We start from the raw sequence: 21,238 nt of genomic DNA on the forward strand, positions 1-21,238 counted from the left end.
GATTGCTTGAGTCCTGGAAGTCAAGGCTGCAGTGAGCTGTGATCATGTCACTGCACTCCAACCTTGGCAACAGAGCAAGACTTGGTCTTTAAGAAAAAAAAAAGGATTTTATCTATTTGTGTTTTTTTGTATTGGAGAAGCAGCTTAAACCTGGACTAGCACCATAGGAGAAGAGGTTCCCTTAATCCACTACTGGGTCAATAGTTACGGAAAAATACAAGAAATGACTATGATACGGGTTCTAAAATACCACTTATGCTACTTTTAACTCATTATAAATACTGGGAGCATGAAAACATGCACCAGAGAATACAAACCAGAAAATAATTTGGGGCCTGGTGTGGTGTCTCACGCCTGTAATCTCAGCACTTTGGGAGGCAGAGGTGGGCAGATCACTTGACGTCAGGAGTTTGAGACGAGCCTGGCCAGCATGGTGAAACCCCATCTCTACTAAAAATCCAAAAAAATTAGCTGAGTGTGGTGGCACACACCTGTAATCTCAGCTACTTGGGAGGCCGAGTAGTGAGAATCACTTGAACCTGGGAGGCGGAGGTTGCAGTGAGCCGAGATAGCGCCACTGCACTCTAGCCTGGGCGACAGAGCAAGAGTCCAACTCAAAATAGTAACCATAATAATTTAAAAATAGAATATGCAGTTTTATATAGATGTGATCACATGTACACTCAGCAATGGGTCTGGAGAAGAAGCCTAATAACACATTTAGTTCCCTCTGCTTGAATCCCCCTTCAGTGGAGAGAGAGGTGAGGTGTAAATGTTTAACAGCTGGCCTGCTTGAGGGAAAAATGGCCTGATTTGAAGTGCTTATCAGTTTCCATGGTGTGAATACCCCCATTACTGCTTTCAAGTGACCAACATGACAGCACTGAACAGAGTTAGGAAGGGATGAGTTGTAGCGTATCATTATATAATATTTCCACCAGCCAGATAGAGTGGATGTAAATGACCTCGAGCACACAGACGGTAGTAAAATGTAGTGAAACAAATAAAAAGTTATGAATTTGGAGTATTTATAAGCTTTGTTTTAATATAATTTATTTAAGTTTATATAATTTAATTTTTAGTAGTGGCCGGATTTAACAATGACTCACAAAATTCCTGAATATTTAACAGTTGGGGTGAGCCAACTTCAGCACACCACTGGAGAGCACTCATAGGGTGAATTGGTAAATTCTGTTCTTTTCAACGAATGTGTACCGATTATAACAAAGTAGCATGGGCCTTATTTAAGCAAGCCTAGGTTCAGCTCCTTGGTCTCCTACCAGCCACTGACATAGAGCAAGATATTTGACCTCCCTGAACCTGAGTTTTCTCACCCCAAAAATTAGGAATCAATCTTTACAGGATTATTTTGAGGATTAAATGAGATAAAGTATGTCAAAAGCTAGGAGCGTAGTGGTTCTTACAGCTTTTTCAGTCTTCCTTGGGGAGGATTTGTAAACTCATTATTCTCGATTATTTTAATTGCTTACTCTTTTTCCTCAGGAAGGTCTCCAAACCCTACAGGACAAATAAGACTCCTATCTTTCTATTTTCTTGCTAGCTACAAGCTGTTTCTTTATCTGTGCTGTTATGATATAGGGAAAAAGTGAAAATCTACTGAACTAAGGTGATGGAGAGAAGTCATAGACAAATAACAATAGAGCATTCCTTGTGATATCAGACAGAATCAATGTTGGAAAAGCATTGAGATTTAAAGAGGGCTTAATAACTCTTGTTTTGGTGTTTGCAGAAAATTTTTCTTATGGCTTTATGAAAATATCTTATTTTGAAAGATAACAATCAACTGTGTCTTTATGGTTGAATGTTACAATTACAAAAGCATAATTATTCCTTATTTTGTTATATTTCCTAACATCAGAAACAGATGGATTGTTTTTTAAAGAAAAAGAATCAGATTCAATTTAGTCTCACTACTCACTCCTTTCTTTTCTTAAAAGCCAATTTGGTATATAGGTGAATCTTAATGTTTTTACAAATATATTGATTATTTTGTAGAAAATAAGATCTCATGAAATAAATCTCTTCTGACTTGACAAGATGATATGGTATCCCTTCATTTGTTTCCACAAAAATTATTCATTTAAAAGGTGAGCCCCAGTTAAGGATTTTCTTTTTGTTTTAGTAGGGAACTGAAAAATCAAAAGAGAATGTGCCTGTGAAATGCACACGAAGTTGCTTCTATATGTGATATAATACTTAGGAGACCTGAGCTTGATTATATACTAATGTACTATGCTATTGATTGATTAGTCAGGGCCATGAATTATTATACTTGAATTGCTGTTTGCAAGGCTTTTTAACTATCTTAGAAAACAAACTAACGGTTTGAGAAAAAGCTTTAACAATAAATGGGTGCCAAAAGGACATAATTCACCATCTAAGCAGTTTGGTTTGGAGAAAAAAATATATTAACTTCATCTAGTCCTTGGGGCTTTGTGGCAATAAATATTGATTTGATATGAAAAATAGCTATCTACTGTACTTAATAGTATTAAGGATACTTTACCTGTTAAAAAGAGGGAAAATGCAACAAAATATGAGCTCCAGGGTTATGCTGGTGAGCAGATCCATTGTATGTTAATAGTTTTATTTATAAAACACCACTCTCTATCGATTTTTTTTAAAGCAGGCATAAAGTTGCTGAGAAAGCATTTCACACATGTTCCCATTGGTTTTCTTTTCACCCCTGATACTGGTTGTTTCGTAATACTGAGGAAAAAGTGAAGGATTCTAGCAATGTTGGTTTTCTTTTTTTTTTTTTTTTTTTCTTTGGATTGGTTCGGTTTGATTTTGCTCATATATTTTTTTTAAAGCGCACACCTTCACCCCTTCAAAGAGGTTACCCTTTTTAGAACATACAACTTTCTCCCCACAGTGCCTCAGTACCGAGCCCCATTTTCGGTGGACAGCAATTTGTCTGTGGTGTGTGTGAACTGGAGTGACACCTTCCTCCTGAACGGCCAACTGAAGGAGTACGTGTTAACCGATGGAGGGCGACGCGTGTACAGCGGCTTCGACACCACCCTCTACATACCGAGAACGGCGGACAAAAGTTAGTTTCTGACTCCTGTTTCTCAGTGTGGAAGGCGCTCTGTTCCCCAGCTTTACGGGATGCTAAATCTGAAAGCTGACCAGCAGATGCTCACCATTAAAATGTCTTGGTTTAAGTGCCCCCTTCTTGTGGAAAAGATACTGCTCAGGATAAATAAGGTTTTCTTTCCTTCCCATTTGCAGCTTGACAGCACTGCAGTTATAATGCAGTTCAAGGGGACAGTGCTGCCTCCACAGGACTGGAGGGTCCCCAGGAAGGGATAAGACCCAAGGGCCAGTTGGGTTCACAAAAGAAATAGCACCCATACATAGTCAATGACTACCCTAAAATAATACACTTCTAGCAACTTCATAGATTTTCTTGCTGTATCTCCAGTCTCCAAACAGAGCCCTATCAGGAAATAACTATCTCCAACTCATGAGAACCTGAATAAGGGGTTTCCTTAACCTTCCTTGATATCAGCCCCTGAAAGAACAATCTTGACCCTCTAAAATGGAGTTCCTTCTTCCTGTTTACTTACACGTCCCTTTTCTCCTTGCCTTGTTTTTAAATTGAAATGAGAAAATGCTTTACAAGGTGCTAAGTATTTTATAGGGATCAGCATGCTCACAGGACCAATGTTCACTATATAATGAATTGATTAATGAGTATTTTATTTTGGCTGTAAGGTAGAGGTAAACAGTGAGCTCCAGCATTGCATGTATAGTAATAGAAACTTAATAACATTTTTACAAAGATTCAGCTACGCATGTTCATTGTTACAGTTCATGGTCACCTGGGCAGCTCTTTGGGAAGGGAAGGTGGCCTGATGGTTGGGAGACACAGGTTCTACCTGGCCAGGCCTATAACCATCTGTGTGACCTTGCAAGGGTCACTTCCCTCAGGTTCCTGGCCATTGGAAAAGCAATTTAGACCATGTGATTTCTAGGATCCCTTTTGAGCTCTCCTGTTCAGTAAGAAACTCTAGGTCATTTAGTGGAAAGTACACCTGTAAATTTTAAAGGAAGGATTTAAACCATGTGCAGAACAAGATGCGCTTTGTGTATTATCCTTTACTCGTCTGATGTTCTTTTCCTTTGCTGTATAAGCTCTAATTTTCCTTAGCTCTATTACTTATGGATAGGCTATTATTGCACTAATGATAGCTTTTTTTCTTAAACATTTTAAAATTAGAAATAATTTTGAATATTATATAAAACGTCATAACTTGCTCTGGAATCCTATTTTTCATGCTATGATGCATTGCTCTTTTAAAAGCACGTGCCCTATTTGTAGGTGTTGAAGGAACAAGTCATTTACCAGTTCTTCCTTTTGTCTAGCCTTCTTTTTCCAGGTCATCTGCACAACTGACGAAGGAAGTGTTAAGACGCCGTTGATCCAATATGATACCTCTACTGGACTTGGTAAACAACTCATATTATACTTGGTGTAGCACCTATTCATTTTCCTCAAGAAACACACATATGTTTGTTTATACATACTTGGAGTCCTAATGTATTAGCATAGACTATACAGAAGAAATTGTGCCAAGTGTTGTCAGAGTTTTGTTTTGTTTTGTTTTGTTTTTTTTTGAGATGGAGTCTTGCTCTGTCACTCAGGCTGGAGTGCAGTGGTGCAATCTTGGCTCACTGAAACCTCCACCTCCTGGGTTCAAGCGATTCTCCTGCCTCAGCCTCCCGAGTAGCTGGGATTACAGGCACGGGCCACCACACCTGGCTAACTTTTTGTATTTTTAGTAGAGACATGGTTTCACCTTGTTAGCCAGGCTGGTCTGGATCTCCTGACCTCGTGATCTGCCTGCCTTGGCCTCCCAAAGTGCTAGGATTACAGGCAAGAGCCACTGTGCCCAGCCAGAAATTTTTTAAAAAGTCCTCATGGAACTTATATCAGGTAAGGAGTTACAATACACTCTTTTTTTTTTTTTTTTTTTTTTTTTGAGACAGAGTCTTACTCTGTTGCCCAGGCTGGAGTGCAGTGGTGCAATCTCAGCTCACTGCAGCCTCTAGCTCCAGGTTCAAAAGATTCTCCTGCCTCAACCTCCTGAGTAGCTGGGACTACAGGTGTATGTCACCACGCCTGGCTGTTTCTTGTATTTACAGTAGAGATGGGGTTTCACTTTGTTGGCCAGGGAGGTCTCGAACTCCTGACCACAGGTGATCCACCCGCCTTGGCCTCCCAAAGTGTTGGAATTACAGGCGTGAGCCACTGCACCTGGCCAGAATGTACTCTTAAAATGCCAAATATTGAATTGTAAATATGGAGAAGACCAGAGAGCTCAAACTAAATTTTTCTCCTAACCACAAACCCTGTCAATAAAGAATTGTATGACTTCGTGTGCATAAAGGTGATTTACAGAGGAAGTTAGAGGAGAGATCAGAAGAAGAAAGAAAATATTCAGCCAATTCATGTTGATCATAATGTTAATATTCTGGATTCAAAGCCTAGAATGATAAATAATTTGGAAAGTGTCCTATATTCTCCATGAAAGATTATGATTGACTGTTGACATCAAGTAATTTAGCTCAACGGGTACAATTTTAATTTTTAAGGAGCATCTTTTAAACTGAGTTTTACTCATAGTCTCTGAATCTAAATTTGTGATACTTTATAAAAGCAAATTAGAGAAATGCCAAATCTTTTCCACTAAAACAGATTTGGGATTGATATCCTATTTTAAATTCCAGTAATTAATGATATATCAAATTTGCATATATAGAGGTTTTTTTGAAAAATAAACATGTCCAAAATTTCTGAAACACAGTTTAAAAAAAATTTTTTTTTAATTTTTTTGAGACAGAGTCTCATACATGAGAAAACATATATATTATTGTCAAGGATAGTTTCAATTTGTAAAAATAACGTATTATTCTATGTTTCCAAACTTTACATGTCTGGATGTCATATAAAATTTCCTACAACACTTAATTCTTCTCATATGGCTTATTTCATTTAATAGCAGTGGTAGGATAGAACAGATCTCATTTAGTATTCTGTTAGCAACTCCAATATTTCCCCAAGTGGACAAGTGGAGGTATAAGGGACGCAGGAATTTATCCAGGAATGCTCTGCTAGCTTGTTACTGGGATGAGAACACCAACACAGATTTTCTATTGACTTCTGGCCTGGGACTTTTTCTTTGCAATGGTTTGCCAAGTTAAGTACGCATAGGAATCACCTCAGTGTGCTTGTTTATTATAGTTTCTTGGGCCTCTGGCAGAGATTCAGACTCAAGGAGGCTCAGAATCTGCTCTTTAAATAAGTCCTGTCCAGTGATTCTGACACAGGGCTCAGAACCACGTGTTGAGTGATGCCGGAAAACCAAGGTTGCTCGCCTTCTAAGCCCTGCCAGTCTAGTTTCCTTGGTGAATGGGAAGTGTGTTGTTCCTGGAGGCAGGCCATCAACAGAGACGGATTTACTCTGACACTGGCTGTGGTTTCAGTTTTCTTTGGATCTGAGGCCCAGCCACCAGAGTTTCAACCCCTGACAGTGAACCTCCCATGTGATGCACAGGTAGAGTCCCTTAAGGTGAAGGAGTACTTCAAAAAGACAGAAGGGAAGGGATAAAGGGACACCATCCTGATCTCGAGGTCTTCATAAAAAGGAGAAATCCCCCGTTGGCTCATGAATACGAATTGAGGTTTCCACTGTGTCTGGAGGCCGGGCTTTGGGTAGAGCAGAGGGAAAGAACTCTGAGGATTGTGCAGTGCTCTGGCAGATTCCAAGATGTGCTGCCCAACTAATATCCATCGTCAGTTCTAATTTTCATGATGTAACTTTTAAAAACATTCCTGTTCCCTTGCCTGAAGGCAGCCTCCAAGCAGGAGAGTGGCAGAGACCTCATTTTCCTCTGACTGTTCTAAGGGCTATTTCCCTTTTGAGGCTTCCCTCTGGCAGGCTGCCCTCCCTTCCCCTGCGTGCTGTGGAGCAAGGGGCCCACTGGGCCCATCAGATCAGTTTCTGGAGTTACAGCCAACAAGTTATTTTCTCTCTGTGCCACACACAGAGGAAACAACTCTTTTAGTGTGCAACCTAGGCTGGTTTGTTTTTAATCAAACAACACACATTGGTTCCTAATTAGGGGAATTTCGACCTGCTGGAGCTTGATTGGAGTGTTGACTCAACCCTTTATTTTAGAGATGAGAAGCAAAGGTCAGAGTCCAACATTTAATCACAGAGCTGATCGGCAGCAGAGTTAGGGTTGGCAAAGTAATATCCCTCCTCTTAGGGAGTTCAAAGTTTAGTTTTAGTCACCATCTGTTCCTGCCTTTAATAGTTTCACCCCAGTTCTGAACTTTTTTCCTTTAAGTCTTTCCCTGCTAGTGTGAGTGTGAAGTACCACGCAGGCCCATGGAGTTCTAGAGGTGCTGAAAAGGGGGAGATTTGTCCAGTGAGTGAGTGGGCTTTGCAGTTGTGTCTGCTTGTTCTTCTGACCTGGCTGTAGGTATTAGATTTAGATGAGCAGCTCTCTGGCTCACATCTCCACACCAGCCTGTGTGGCCGCTGCATCAGATCCACAGGTTTCTGTGCTGGCCCCAGCAGTGGCTGGATGGGAGCAGATCTCTGGTCACCCCACCCCCACCCCTGCCGCACCCCTGCTTAGCTTGCCAAGCTGACAACATAATTTCACTGCCTTCGCCTATCCTGCATGATTCTTGTCAGCCTCTCTCCTATCTTCCCCACAAGACTTAATAAACCTGCCTGGCTGGGTGCGGTGGCTCATGCCTGTAATCCCAGCATGTTGGAAGGCCGAGGCAGGCGGATCACGAGGTCGTGAGATTGAGACCATCCTGGCCAACATGGTGTAACCCCATCTCTACTAAAAATACAAAAATTAGCCGGGCGTAGTGGCGCACACCTGTAATCCCAGCTACTTGGGAGGCTGAGGCAGGAGAATCACTTGAACCCAAGAGGCAGAGGTTGCAGTGAGCGGAGATCACACCACTGCACTCCAACCTGGGTGACAGAGCAAGACTCCATCTCAATAAATAAATAAATAAATAAATAAATAAATAAATAAATAAAAATAACCCTACCCACCCTTCATCCCTGTAAAGCTCTAAGCATAGGACCTGGCACCAGGTACATTCTTGTTAAATGTGAGTTACTTTTATTAATACTAACCTCATGTGCAGAGACTCACACCAACTGAACTCTTAATGTGTGAACGCCAAGCAAAGGTAAGTGGCTCCAGTGCTAAAAGATTTCTTTCCATAGAAAGCTTTCCCAGTGCATTTGGGTGATGGTTTGCAGAGCTTTGCTCTTTAACAGAGAGGCCATGTAAAGACAACATGGTAGCAAACACAGGCTGTTAATATCATAATGGAAAATGGAATCTGATGCTTCAAAATCCAGTTTGCACGAAGTATCAGGAATTGGACTGTTGCATGAAGCAAGTACACCTCAGATCTCCAAGGAGTGATTTTGTTTGTGACTCTGCAGCAATAATAGTAAGGGTCCCAGTCCCTCATGAGAACCCAAGCAAGGACTTTGCTCCCAAGACACACAGCTATGAAACAGGTGACCCTCAAGGTTACTTTGGTAACCTCTTTTAAAAATTGCTCCCCACACTCCCATCTTTCCCAGGGATTTGTCAAGACAGTGGTGATTTCCAACCTGAGCAGCAGCACCAGAAGTGTCAGCAAGGCCTCTCAAGGGCTGTAAGCATCTCGTTATAACCCAGCAACCTGCTGAACCATTACCCCAGGCTGCACACAAGTGCAAACAAGCAGTAAGAGACAAACTGCTTTCAACTCCTCTCTAATTTACTATCAAATAGCAGGGCCAGAGATGACAAAAATGCTTTCTGAAATAACATTTCCCCTTTCTTTCTCTGGGTTTTGCAGGCTTGGTCCTAACAACGCCTGGGGAAAAGAAGGGATCGCGGAGCAAAAGCACAGAGTTCTACAGCGAGCTGTGGTTCATAGTGTTAATGGCGATGCTGGGCTTGATCTTGTTGGCCATTTTTGTGTCCCTGACACTACAAAGAAAAATCCACAAAGAGCCATATATCAGAGAAAGACCTCCCTTGGTACCTCTTCAGAAGAGGATGTCTCCATTGAATGTTTACCCACCGGGGGAAAACCATATGGTATGTTTGTAGAGGTGTGGCCCCATTTCCCTATCACTGGACTAGAATACTTGTTTTCCTTCTGAGAAAAATGTGTCATAGCCATGGTAACAAGGAATTAGGTGTAAGCTATGTTTCACTAAGTGTGGGGACCAAGAGAGGCTAACCCTAGAACAGCTTTCTCAACTTTGGCTGCACATTAGAATCACCTGGAAAGCTTTAAAAAGTATCACTGCCTGGACTTCATCCGAGAAATTCTCATATCCTTGGTCTTGAGTAGGGCCTGAAGATTGGTATTCTTTTTTTCACTCCAAAACTGATTTTAATGTGTAACTAGGGATGAGTATCTCTGCCCTGTAATTGTAAGCCAGGGCCTGGTGGAGAAGAGTTGTATGTTGAGATTACCTGGGGAAATTATAGGTTGTATTACTGTGTAATTTGGTGGCAGGGAATGAACATTAAAAGGCGGACATGGGGAGGAAGAGCTACAGTGCTAGTGGTGCTCGGTCTGTCCTCTGGTCCTGACACCCTGTGCCACAGAGGATGGATGGCTCCTCTTAGCTATAGACCACTCACTCCCAAAATCGGAGGTCCAGTAAAGGTCTAGTGGGAGAGGGCCCCATCACTTGGTATTGCAGGACAGTCATTGCCCAGAGCACTCATTGAAGGGTAAAAGGTGATTTAATTCCATGGTGCAGTCTGGTGTGGGGCTATGTCTACCTGGAGGAGGAAAGGCTGCGTTTTCTAATCCTCACCAGGTACCCATCTCTTCACCAAAGCTGGGCACCCACAGGGCTACATCTCCCTGAGGAGGTGCCTTTTTTCCAGTTTGCACTAAGGTTCTATATTAGCTAGTGGCTACCCTAGGCAGTACTAAAATTAAGCACAGAAGCCTGGTCAAGCTGCTTACACTTCAACATTTAAAAAAATAGCAGTGAGTGAACACAGCAGCACCATCTGCCTTCCAGATCTCTTCACTTTTCCAGCACTCAGCAATGAATGACCACTGGTTAAGCCCCAACATAGCTGGATCAGACCTAAGTAGCAGGAGTGTTGGGAGCACAAAAGGGCAGTGGGCCCTCTGAGGTCCACGGTTTGTGGTTTTTGTGGGAAGTAGCAATGGGACAATGATGTGGTGGTGGAGAAGCAAAGAAGGCACTGCCCAACACCATCAGGGCCTTGGCTCTCTAGTCACATCTGTCCCACTCCTCTTCTCACTCATTCTCCTCGGAGCCTCCTTCCTCCCTGAGCCCATCAGACAAGCTCTAACCACAGGGCCATTACTGCTGCTGCTCCTTGGGTGGCTCACACTCTTGCTTCATTCACATCTCTGCACAAATGTCACCTCCCATTCTATGTAAAATTTCCTAGCCCCCTAACCCACTTCTTTTCTTTTCTATAGCATTTATCACATAACACTAAGTCAGATATGTTTGTCTGACTCCTGAAATAGAAGGTAAGCTCCCAGGATCAATGATCTTGTGGGCCTCTTCCTGTTGTATGTGCCCCGGGACCCAGAACGGTGCCTGGCATATCACAGGCACTCCACGAATGTTGAATGAATGAATGTCGAGTGATCACTTCGAACCATGGGCTGTTTGCTCCTGTTCAGTGAATAGTCATTAGGAGATTCTCACTGAAGAGCAGATATTTCAAAATTTTTCCTTGTTAAAGAATAACTTTCTTTAAGGAGCCCATGTTCCTAGAAGGTGCACTGCTGCTGGAGGAAGGCAGTGGAAGAGAGAAAAGAAGGCAGGAGAGATCTGTTTAGCCTGGGAGATGAGCTAAATTGAAACTAGGGTCTATGGAGTGCATGGAGTGGTGAAAGGGAGGTTCCCAAGCACTGCTAGGCACATCTACTGTATAGTGTGAGGTGCGGTTACAGGAAAGCGTACCCACATACCAGCAATGTCCAGAACTCATTTCAGTGATACTTTCTCCTGTCCTTTGACCCAGTCCCTACAGGCAGGCACCTCTGTGTCAGAATCCTCCATGAGGAGGAACACTGTCTTCCTTACTTGGTTAACTTAGTGACCAGAAGACACTCCCATCACTCTTGTGGAGATGTTATGTTACTCTGGATATAACCCCATTGCTCAGGGTTTTAATGAGTCGTGTTAAGCTTCGTTTTGTCAAAGTGAGGACCATGAACTATCTGCATCAGCATCACATAGGAGGAGCAGGACCTGAAGTTCTGAGGGAGAAACTCAATAATCTGCCATTTTAACCAGAACCTCAAGAAGTCTGGGCCAGGCTCGGTGGCTCACACCTGTAATCCCAGCACTTTGGGAGGCTGAGGCAGGAGAATGGTGTGAACCCAGGAGGCAGAGCTTGCAGTGAACTGAGATCACGTCATTGTACTCCAGCCTGGACAACAGAGCGAGACTCCGTCACAAAAAAAAAAAAAAAAAAAAAAAAAAAAAAAAAAAAAAAAGAAGTCTGATGCACAGCAAGATTTGAGAACAGCTGAAAATGAAATAATAATATGATACAAATCCTGTATGCAGTGTACTGTTTGATAACCAGTAGAAACAGGTGGTGGGAGGGTGCTGGTTAGACCTTGCTGTCCTGACACCACACAGGCTAAGCCGCCTCTGGGGACAGACTTAGGCTTCAGCTGAGAAAAGCGGACAAAAGAATGTAAACACCCTGTTCCTGCACACCCTTTACCATCAGGGAAATGCACAGTGGCACCCAACTGCTTCTTTCACTGAGTGGCCAAGACTGAGTCAGGTGTGAGGATGGGAAGGCATAGAGGGACTGGCTGGCTGCCAGGGGCTCTGGGCCCAGGGAACTGGCTCATCCTCAGCAGGGAGGCCATTCATTGCAGGCAGGTCTCAGCAGAAGTGAAATCTGGGATACACCAGGGCACCGGGTGGAATTCCCCTGAACCTGTTGAATCATAATTTAATCCTATCCAGTTGACAGTGTATTTGCAAGTCTTCTTCTGTTGCTTTTTACAAATATTTTTAAACCAAACTGCTCTCACAAAGTTGGAGACCATGAGAGACATTGTCAAAAATTAGCCAAACTAAAGAGAGTACAATTTGTATTAGTAGAGCAAAATGAAGTCCTTGTTGGTGACTGTGGGCTCCTCATCTACTCAGGTGGGAAAGAATCCCCAGTCAAGGGGAAGAATCTGAATAGAAACAAGCCAGATTCACCTGCTCAGTTTTCCAGATTGACTGTCTTTTCACTTGAGCAGGTCAATGAGCTATGCCCCTGCAACACCCACACACCCACCCACACACACACACACACACTTCTCCCCCTCATTTGACAAGCTCTGGTTTCAGTGCTGCTGTGACCCTCTTCCAAGCACCCCTGTCTTGTGAACAGGTAAGATACCCTTTGAATATCAGACCCAAACTGGCAAAAGGATTTTAGGCTATACTCTGAATGGAGAGAAATAGGCAGAGGTGCCAAGGAATGAGAGTGTCTTTTGTATTTCATCAACATTTTTCAAGACCATACAGTATACAGTATAGCTAAGTTTAAGTTTTGCTTGTTATTTAATTACTGGTTTGAAGATCCTTTCATTCCCTGCAATACTAAACAAATACTGGCAGTGGTACTTACCTTAGACACTAATCAATTAATTTCCACTCACCAAAGGTTTTTTTTTTAAATTTGTTTGTTTTTGAGACAGAGTCTTCTGTCATCCAGACTGGAGTGCAGTGGCATGATCTCGACTCACTGCAACCTCCACCTCCTGGGTTCAAGCGTTTCTCCTGCCTCAGCCTCCTGAGTAACTGGGACTACAGGCGCCCGCCACCATGCCTGGCTAATTTTTGTATTTTTAGTAGAGACGGGGTTTCACCATGTTGGCCAGGTTGGTCTCGAACTCCTGACCTCAAATGATCCACCCGTCTTGGCCTCCCAAATTGCTGGGATTACAGGCATGAGCCACCACACCCGGCCTCACTATGAAGTTTTAGTTGCAAAACCCAACTTTCTCTCTCTCTCTACATATACATTATATATATATATATACACACACACACACACACACACACACACACACATATATTCACATATATATGTATATATACACACACACATATATATACACACACATATATACATATGCAGGTATGTATCCTAGGATATATATGTACATCAGAGCAGTATTAAATATGGGTATGATAATGCTGTCATTGGAGAAATGCAAGGAATGTGTTTAAAACTGTTCCAAACATGGACTGATGCTGCCATTTGTTCTCAGTTTGACTCTGTGGCTGATATATCTGATGTGTCAAGCAATGTCACCCTAAAAAGTTACACCATGCACTTTGAGGTACCTCTGTGTGCTGCATGAATGCATGATATTTTGCATGGTGTGTTGACTGCACAGTGAAAAGCAGGAACAGATCATTGATGACTTCCATATATCCATTCCTTGGAAAGCTGAACAACATGAGTGAAAACTCTACTGAAAAAAGAAAAGAAATGGGAGGCCGAGGCGGGCGGATCACAAGGTCAGGAGATCGAGACCATCCTGGCTAACACGGTGAAACCCCGTCTCTACTAAAAATACCAAAAATTAGCCGGGCGTGGTGGCGGGCGCCTGTAGTCCCAGCTACTCGGGAGGCTGAGGCAGGAGAATGGCATGAACCCGGGAGGCGGAGCTTGCAGTGAGCCGAGATTGCACCACTGCACTCCAGCCTGGGCGAAAGAGCAAAACTCTGTCTCAAAAAAAAAAAAAAGAAAAGAAAAGAAAAAGCAGAAACATTTCATTGATTGGACCAGCTAAATCAGAGCCCTCAGATATTTAGAGCAACTATATTTTATCTTATGGCGCGTTCTAGGTCTAAATTATGTAGTGACTTTTTCTCTCTGATGTTAATATCAGACCTGATGTAATTTGGAGGCTGGAATCCTATAAGAAAAGGAGGAATATGGAGTGAGAAATGAGGGAGGGAGGAGTCAATTTCCCTACACAAATCCAGGACTTTTAAAGTGAAAGACAAACAGAGCTCACATAGTGGACCACCATGAAATAATATTGTTATCTTTGGCTGTTTTGGGGGAGGGGTGTTCTCAAGAGGGAGGCTCTGTGCTGACATGTATGAAGAAGATACCTTGTTCACCCATCATCCGTCTGCCTTGCCCCACCACTTTGCAATGCAGCAAGCCCTTGCCCCACAGGGAACAACAGCCAGAGCACCAGTGCATGAGCTCTCTAGGTGCCAAAAACACTGGCCACCTAACTTAAGTATTAGCTCATCATCTCATCCTTCTTACCAAGAAACCCAGGGTCACCGTGTTGTGGGTGCTCATAGCTGCTAAATTCTGTAGGTGACAGTTGTTCCCTTCATTGACAATGTGACAATTGTCACTAGACAGTCATTCCCTTCACTGACAATGTGTGAGACACAATTCTCTGTCATATTTCAAGCCCATATTCTTTATATGTGAGACACTCACAGCAACTTCCTTCTCAGGGGTTAGCCGATACCAAAATTCCCCGGTCTGGGACACCTGTGAGTATCCGCAGCAACCGGAGTGCATGTGTCCTGCGCATCCCGAGTCAAAGCCAAACCAGCCTAACCTACACCCAGGGTTCTCTTCACCGCAGCGTCAGCCAGCTCATGGACATTCAAGACAAGAAAGTCTTGATGGACAACTCACTGTGGGAAGCCGTCATGGGCCACAGCAGTGGACTGGTGAGTTGGTTTCCTCATACAGGGCCTTTGCTAAATATCCCAGAAAAAATATTGGTACAGAGCTGCCTGTACTTCACCGAATGCTGCCCCATGGCACTCGCCTCTGAGCACTTACCCAGTGAGGTAGTAACAACCGGTTTACTAATGTTACTTCAGTTGTTTGATAAGCAGGGTAGAAACTTTGTCTTGTTCTTCTGGTATGCAATAGATGCTTTAAAATAAATGCTTATTGGCCAGGCGTGGTGGCTCATGCCTGTAATCCCAGCACTTGGGGAGGCCGAGGTGGGCGGATCACCTGAGGACAGGAGTTCAAGACCAGCCTGGCCAACATGGTGAAACCCTGTCTGTACTAAAAATACAAAAATTAGCCAGGTGTGGTGATGGGCACCTGTAATCCCAGCTACTAGGGAGGCTGAGGCAGGCGAATTGCTTGAACCCAGGAGGTGGAGGTTGCAGTGAGCCGAGACCGCGCCGCTGCACTCCAGCCTGAGTGACAGAGACTCCATCTCAAAGTAAATAAATAAATAAGCAGCAAACAGGTTATACTTCATACACTTGGAGCAGAAGATGACAGGAAACATTGGAATGGGCCTAAAACAAGGCATAAAATACAAGCACTTGTTTTACTAAAACAAAAAGGTACTATTTTGTTTTGCCTTTTCCTATTGGTGTATGGGTAGATGCAAAAAGAATATTTTGTATCAACAGGTGAACATGGTTGCTTTCCAAAACCTTAGGAAATGATGACAAATGAGGGTGTTACTATTTATAAGCTTCATCTTTCATAATTTCAGTCCAGTGGGTACAAATCATTGGCTCTTTGAAAGGTAACCTCTTCGTGATATAATATTTATTAATAGTCTCTGAGCAGCTGCAATAACAAAAATCCTAGAATTTTTGCCAACCATCAAATTTCATTGTGCTAACTTCCTAGATGCCCGCTGCAATACCTACCATTCCACTGAGCCTGTTAGAAAATAAACAGATAGGTCGGGCACAGTGGCTCACGCCTGTAATCCCAGCATTTTGGGAGGCTGAGGTGGGCGGATCACGAGGTCCGGAGTTAGATAGAGACCAGCCTGACCAACATGGTGAAACCTCGTCTCTACCAAAAATACAAAAATTAGCTGGGCGTGGTGGTGCGCACCTGTAATCCCAGCTACTCAGGAGGCTGAGGCAGGAGAATTGCTTGAACCTGGGAGGTGGAAGTTGCAGTGAGCTGAGATGGCGCCACTGCACTCCAGCCTGGGTGACAGAGCAAGACTCTGAAAAAAAAAAAAAAAAAAGAAAGGAAGGAAGGAAAGAAGGAAGGAAGGAAGGAAAGAAGGAAGGAAGGTAGGAAGGAAGGAAGGTAGGAAGGAAGGAAGGAAGGAAGGAAAGAAGGAAGGAAGGTAGGAAGGAAGGAAGGAAGGAAGGAAGGAAGGAAGGAAGGAAGGAAGGAAGGAAGGAAGGAAGGAAGGAAGGAAGGGAGGGAGAGAAAAGAAAAGAAACATAACCAGCTAGGAAGTTAGCTCCTGTGTTTACTCCTCTGGGGTAAAATTATTCACCTCCACTTCTTTCAATCATCTGCTTCTGTTTTTGGATTTGCTCTCATCTTTCTCCTCCAAGTTCTCACTTTTCCTTCACTGAAAAGTTGATGACTTCCATGAAACCTTTCTTGACTAATAGCAAATAATAAAGGGAGTTCGCTGGACCCAGGTTCCCTAACACTATATAAAAAAATGTACCATCCTTCTGGCCTGTTCAGAATGATTGTATAATATATACATATATATAATATGCATTTTAAAATCACAGGCTGTTTGATGTTGTTGTAACCTCAACTACATGATTCCATTTCAGATCTAAAGTTTTTAAAAGGCAGGGATAATTATATTTGGTTGAAACAATGAATTGCTAACTGATCATTTTTGACATGCAAAACAGCAATTGCTATACATTCAACATAATACATTGAAAGTTCAGATGAATTATTACATCTAATCTTCACAAACTGTAGGAAGTAGGTTCTATTATCATCCTCATTTTTTACAAAAAGAACTGAGGTTTAGAGAGATGAGTGATCTAATGAGAGATTACACAGCTAGCAATTATTTTTATGGGTTTGGGTTCTTAAAAACATCATCTGACTACAAAGCTCCTATTTGTAACTATTATACTGTATTGTCATTTTTGCTTGCTTTTTACGGTACTAATAATGGGCAATGTGCAAAGGGACTCAATAACAAGCTTTTGAAGGTGCCAGTACTTGGCAAGTTATCTGTTTTATATAACATTATAACCAACATTACTAACCCTATTTGATAAATACAAAATACAGCACAAGAGTGGGAAGAAATGGAGCACAAATAGCTAGCATTCTGCCTCTTCCATTTACTGTTTGAACTAAATCCATATATATGTGTGTATATATATGTATATATACAGATCACCTGAGGTCAGGAGTTCAAGACCAGACTGGCCAACATGGTGAAACCCCATCTTTACTAAAAATACTATATACAAACATACATACATATATATATATATATATAGTGTATATATATAGTGTATATATAGTGTATATATAGTATATAGTGTATATAGTGTATATATAGTGTATAGTGTATACATAGTATATATAGTGTATATATATACTATAGTGTATATATAGTGTATATATAGCATATATAGTGTATATATATAGTATAGTGTATATATAGTATATATAGTATATAGTGTATATATAGTATATAGTGTATATATAGTATATATAGTGTATATATAGTATATATAGTGTATATATAGTATATAGTGTATATATAGTATAGTATATATATAGCATATATAGTGTATATATAGTATATATATAGTGTATATATAGCGTATATATAGTATAGTGTATATATAGTATATAGCGTATATATAGTAGTGTAGTGTATATATAGTATATAGTGTATATATAGTATATATAGTTTATATATAGTATAGTGTATATATAGTATATATAGTGTATATATACAGTGTGTATATATAGTGTATAGCGTATATTGTGTATATAGTGTATATTGTGTATATATAGTGTATATAGTGTATATATATATACACTAAAAATATATATATATACCCCCAGCTAATTTATTATCAAATATATATGTACACACACACACACATCCCACTCTACAGATGAGCAGACTGAGGCTTCTGAGGCTTAGGTTAAAATATGACACAATATAACCCTCAAATCACATTTACATTTTGAATTAGTCTATAGTTCATGTGTGCATGTGTTGTGATCCTTTCAGTAAGAGAAATTTAAGGCAAGGTCTGTTTTAGACCCCACCATGGTGTTGAATAAAATGTTAAGCCTTTAATACTTATTACTTTTTACACTTAATTGATATAACTATAAATTGATAGCAAATACTATTGATAGCAAGTATGTAGCCAATGATGATTGGCTTATTTTTCAGTATGTGGATGAAGAGGACCTGATGAACGCCATCAAGGGTTTCAGCTCAGTGACTAAGGAACGCACCACATTTACGGACACCCACCTGTAAAGGATGGAAACCCAGAAGACGTAACCCTGGAATGCAAGGTCTGCACCCCTTTCCTCCTGGGTTATCACTGACACATCATAAACGCTGAAAAGCCATTGTTTATTATCCTATAATTCTTTAAAGAAATGATGACTGTTTTTGAAAGTGTTCCTTCCTAATAGAGGTCTAAGAAATGATATTTTTCTCGTCTGAAATGAGAGAGAATATTCATATGAAAATACTTGGTTTGCTCTTATTTTGTAGAAGACAAAGAAGTATGTAATTGTCACTTGGTTCTGTTTGGCAGTGATGCTCCTGGTTAACTGAATAATCAGTGGCAATTTCAAGATGGCTCACAGTTGTTAGAGGTAGTAAGTTAGTTACTGGCTCAAAAACTAAATGATTCTGTTGAAAGGATGCCACTGCTGTTCATTTCTATCTGCCATTTCTGTCAGGGTTGACACAATCCTGCAAGAATAGTTATTCTAATGATCACAGCTGCTAAATGAATCCCAAACTTTGCACCAGGTCGACAAACTTTTCTGAAGGTTCTACTATTTATTTACCATATATAGGGTTACTTACCAAACTTTTTGACAAGGCTGAAGGTTCTATTTATTTACAATACATAGGGTTACTCACCAAACTTTTTGACAAGGCAACACATAACTTACACATAAATGTCTCTGTTCTTGCATTTATGAATTCTCCAAAAATCTAAGGAGTAAACAGCTTATTTATACATTTTGAGGAGAAAACAAAGTGTTTCACTAGGAACACCTCTACTTGAACCAATGTTTTTATTTCACATATTTTATAGGTTTGAAACTAGTTTCTCATAAAATTCTGTCAATTCACTGAATATCAGAGAATACTGACATCTTCAACCTAGCACATTTCAAATGGAAACTACTGTTCTATTTGCAATATTAGGCTGCGTGAAATTTTAAAAGGAAAAATGTATCTGTTCCTTCTAGCATTAACATATATACATGTAAAGACAAGACTATACCTATCTGTATATATATGTATATCATGTATATATTACTCTGCACTATATCCCTTCTTTTTGGAGAACTAGCCATTATTTTAGCCACAGAATCAGTAAGAACAGATGATATGCAACAGTACCAATTATCATGGTTCAAAAATGTCTGTCACCTGCTCTAGTTGGAATTACAAAGTCATTGGTGAAAGTCCTATGGCAAGAAAAATTTTCTTGCAAATCATCCACATAAAATCAGATATTTAAATTTGTTCTTCATGGAAAACAGAGTAAGAAAACCTCGTCTTCCTTCATCCTTAAAGGTCTTTGTGACCCCAGGAAAACATTGACTCTAACATACAATAGTCACAATACTTTTTGTGAATCTACACCCAGAGACAGGCAAAAACTTGTAAAGTAAGGGATAGTCTTACTTATTCTGCCTGAAAACAATGTATTACCCCAGGGCCCAACAGTAAAAGATTGTGGACTTTTGGGGTATTGAGATTTCATCTAGCTCTGTGAGAGAGCAGCTCCTCAGACTGACCAACTCCTAAAGTTTGCCAACCATAAGTGTCAAAAGCACAGGCCAGTATTAAGCAGAAGTTCTACCACCTTATTAGAACTGCTATAAACAAAAGCATCTGAAATAATTGTGCACATCTGGCAGTGACTGTAGAATATATGAAATATATATTTCTCGCCAAGTTTTTATACTTTCTGAAATGAAAACATAGGATTGACAAGTTTACTGGTTTTTATTCCCATATGCCGATTCTGGGACAATAAAGTTGTTTAAAGCTGGCACAAATAAGCATTAACCAAGGCTGTGTCCACCTTCTGTGAGCTACTTAAGGTATATAGGAAAGGAGTGGTCACAGACTTGCATCCTAATCCTTGGTGGACTCTTCTAAGAATACGGTTTGCTAGTCACAAAGAATAGTCTACAAATATGCTTTGCTAGGTTCAGAAGATTGAGTTTATCCTGATGTTTGAAAAATTAACCAGGTATCTTTATCACTGTGTATTTTTACAAGCACAGTATAAAATTTTAACAATGCACAAAAAAATACAGAACTGCAGGGGATTCTTATCTTGGATCATTATCCATTTAATCATCTAATTAGACATGAACTCAGTTAGCTGAATCATTTACATTTTGACTCCATAGCTTAGGGCAGACAGAAGCCTGTATGGCTTCTGCCCAGAACTCTGTCCCCTGCTACATGTCTAAGTTTACTTGTATTTATTTCAGAGAAGAACTCTAAGATGTTGCTTTGCTACTTTAAGTAAGTGGTATTGCGTGCCAAGCCTCTATTATACAAACCATGCAGACTCGCCTCTAGAGATTCTGATTTGGTTGATCTGGGGTGTGCGGCTGAGGCATCAGTACTTTTTAAAGCTTCCAGGTGTTCTAATGTTGAGACCCACTGATGTTCCACAATCTGGAAGAAATCATGTACAGGAATAATATGCTATGCACAGGGACTATGCTCCTTGGCTCACCCCTTCTCCCTTATAAACAATGAGCAGTTCTTGATGAACCTCTTTAAATTTAAATCTCCTGACTCACATTTTACCAATTGTACATGCCACATTCTCAGCTTACGAACTACCATGTTTTGTTATTCTTAATATCAACTGTTTGGTAAGAGTACAGTTGTTTTTATAAACTCTAAGAAATGTGTTTATAATCTACTGTAATTTCCACTAAATGGAACCCAAATATTAATGTTATGGTACCATATACTGATGTAAAAATCATGCTGGCATCCATGAACACACCGGTAAATAAAACATAGTCCAAGTGGAAGAATTCATTAATAAGGAACTTAATTATGTCACAAATGAATAGTTGGTTTCCAATGCACAAATATCATGTAAACTAATCTAAAGATGGTTTGCTTAATAAATATTTAAATGTG

General features: G+C 40.8%; 1 protein-coding gene and 1 non-coding gene across 2 annotated transcripts in view; both read left to right on the forward strand.

The window, feature by feature from the left end:
* USH2A (usherin) overlaps positions 1-21,238 on the forward strand; it is a 798,713-nt gene extending 777,475 nt beyond the window's left edge. Inside the window, exons 67-71 of the mRNA XM_016938662.4 lie at positions 2,897-3,073; positions 4,393-4,476; positions 8,918-9,162; positions 14,586-14,807; positions 18,260-21,238. Of these exons, the coding sequence (XP_016794151.3) occupies positions 2,897-3,073; positions 4,393-4,476; positions 8,918-9,162; positions 14,586-14,807; positions 18,260-18,349 (818 nt within the window). The 3' untranslated portion in view covers positions 18,350-21,238. The remainder of the gene's footprint in view (positions 1-2,896; positions 3,074-4,392; positions 4,477-8,917; positions 9,163-14,585; positions 14,808-18,259) is intronic.
* LOC112207279 (small nucleolar RNA SNORD116) lies at positions 13,510-13,601 on the forward strand. Its single transcript, XR_002941711.1, has one exon. It is a non-coding gene; the product is annotated as a small nucleolar RNA SNORD116 (small nucleolar RNA).

Source organism: Pan troglodytes, chromosome 1 (genome assembly GCF_028858775.2).
Source record: "Pan troglodytes isolate AG18354 chromosome 1, NHGRI_mPanTro3-v2.0_pri, whole genome shotgun sequence".
NCBI lineage: Eukaryota > Metazoa > Chordata > Mammalia > Primates > Hominidae > Pan > Pan troglodytes.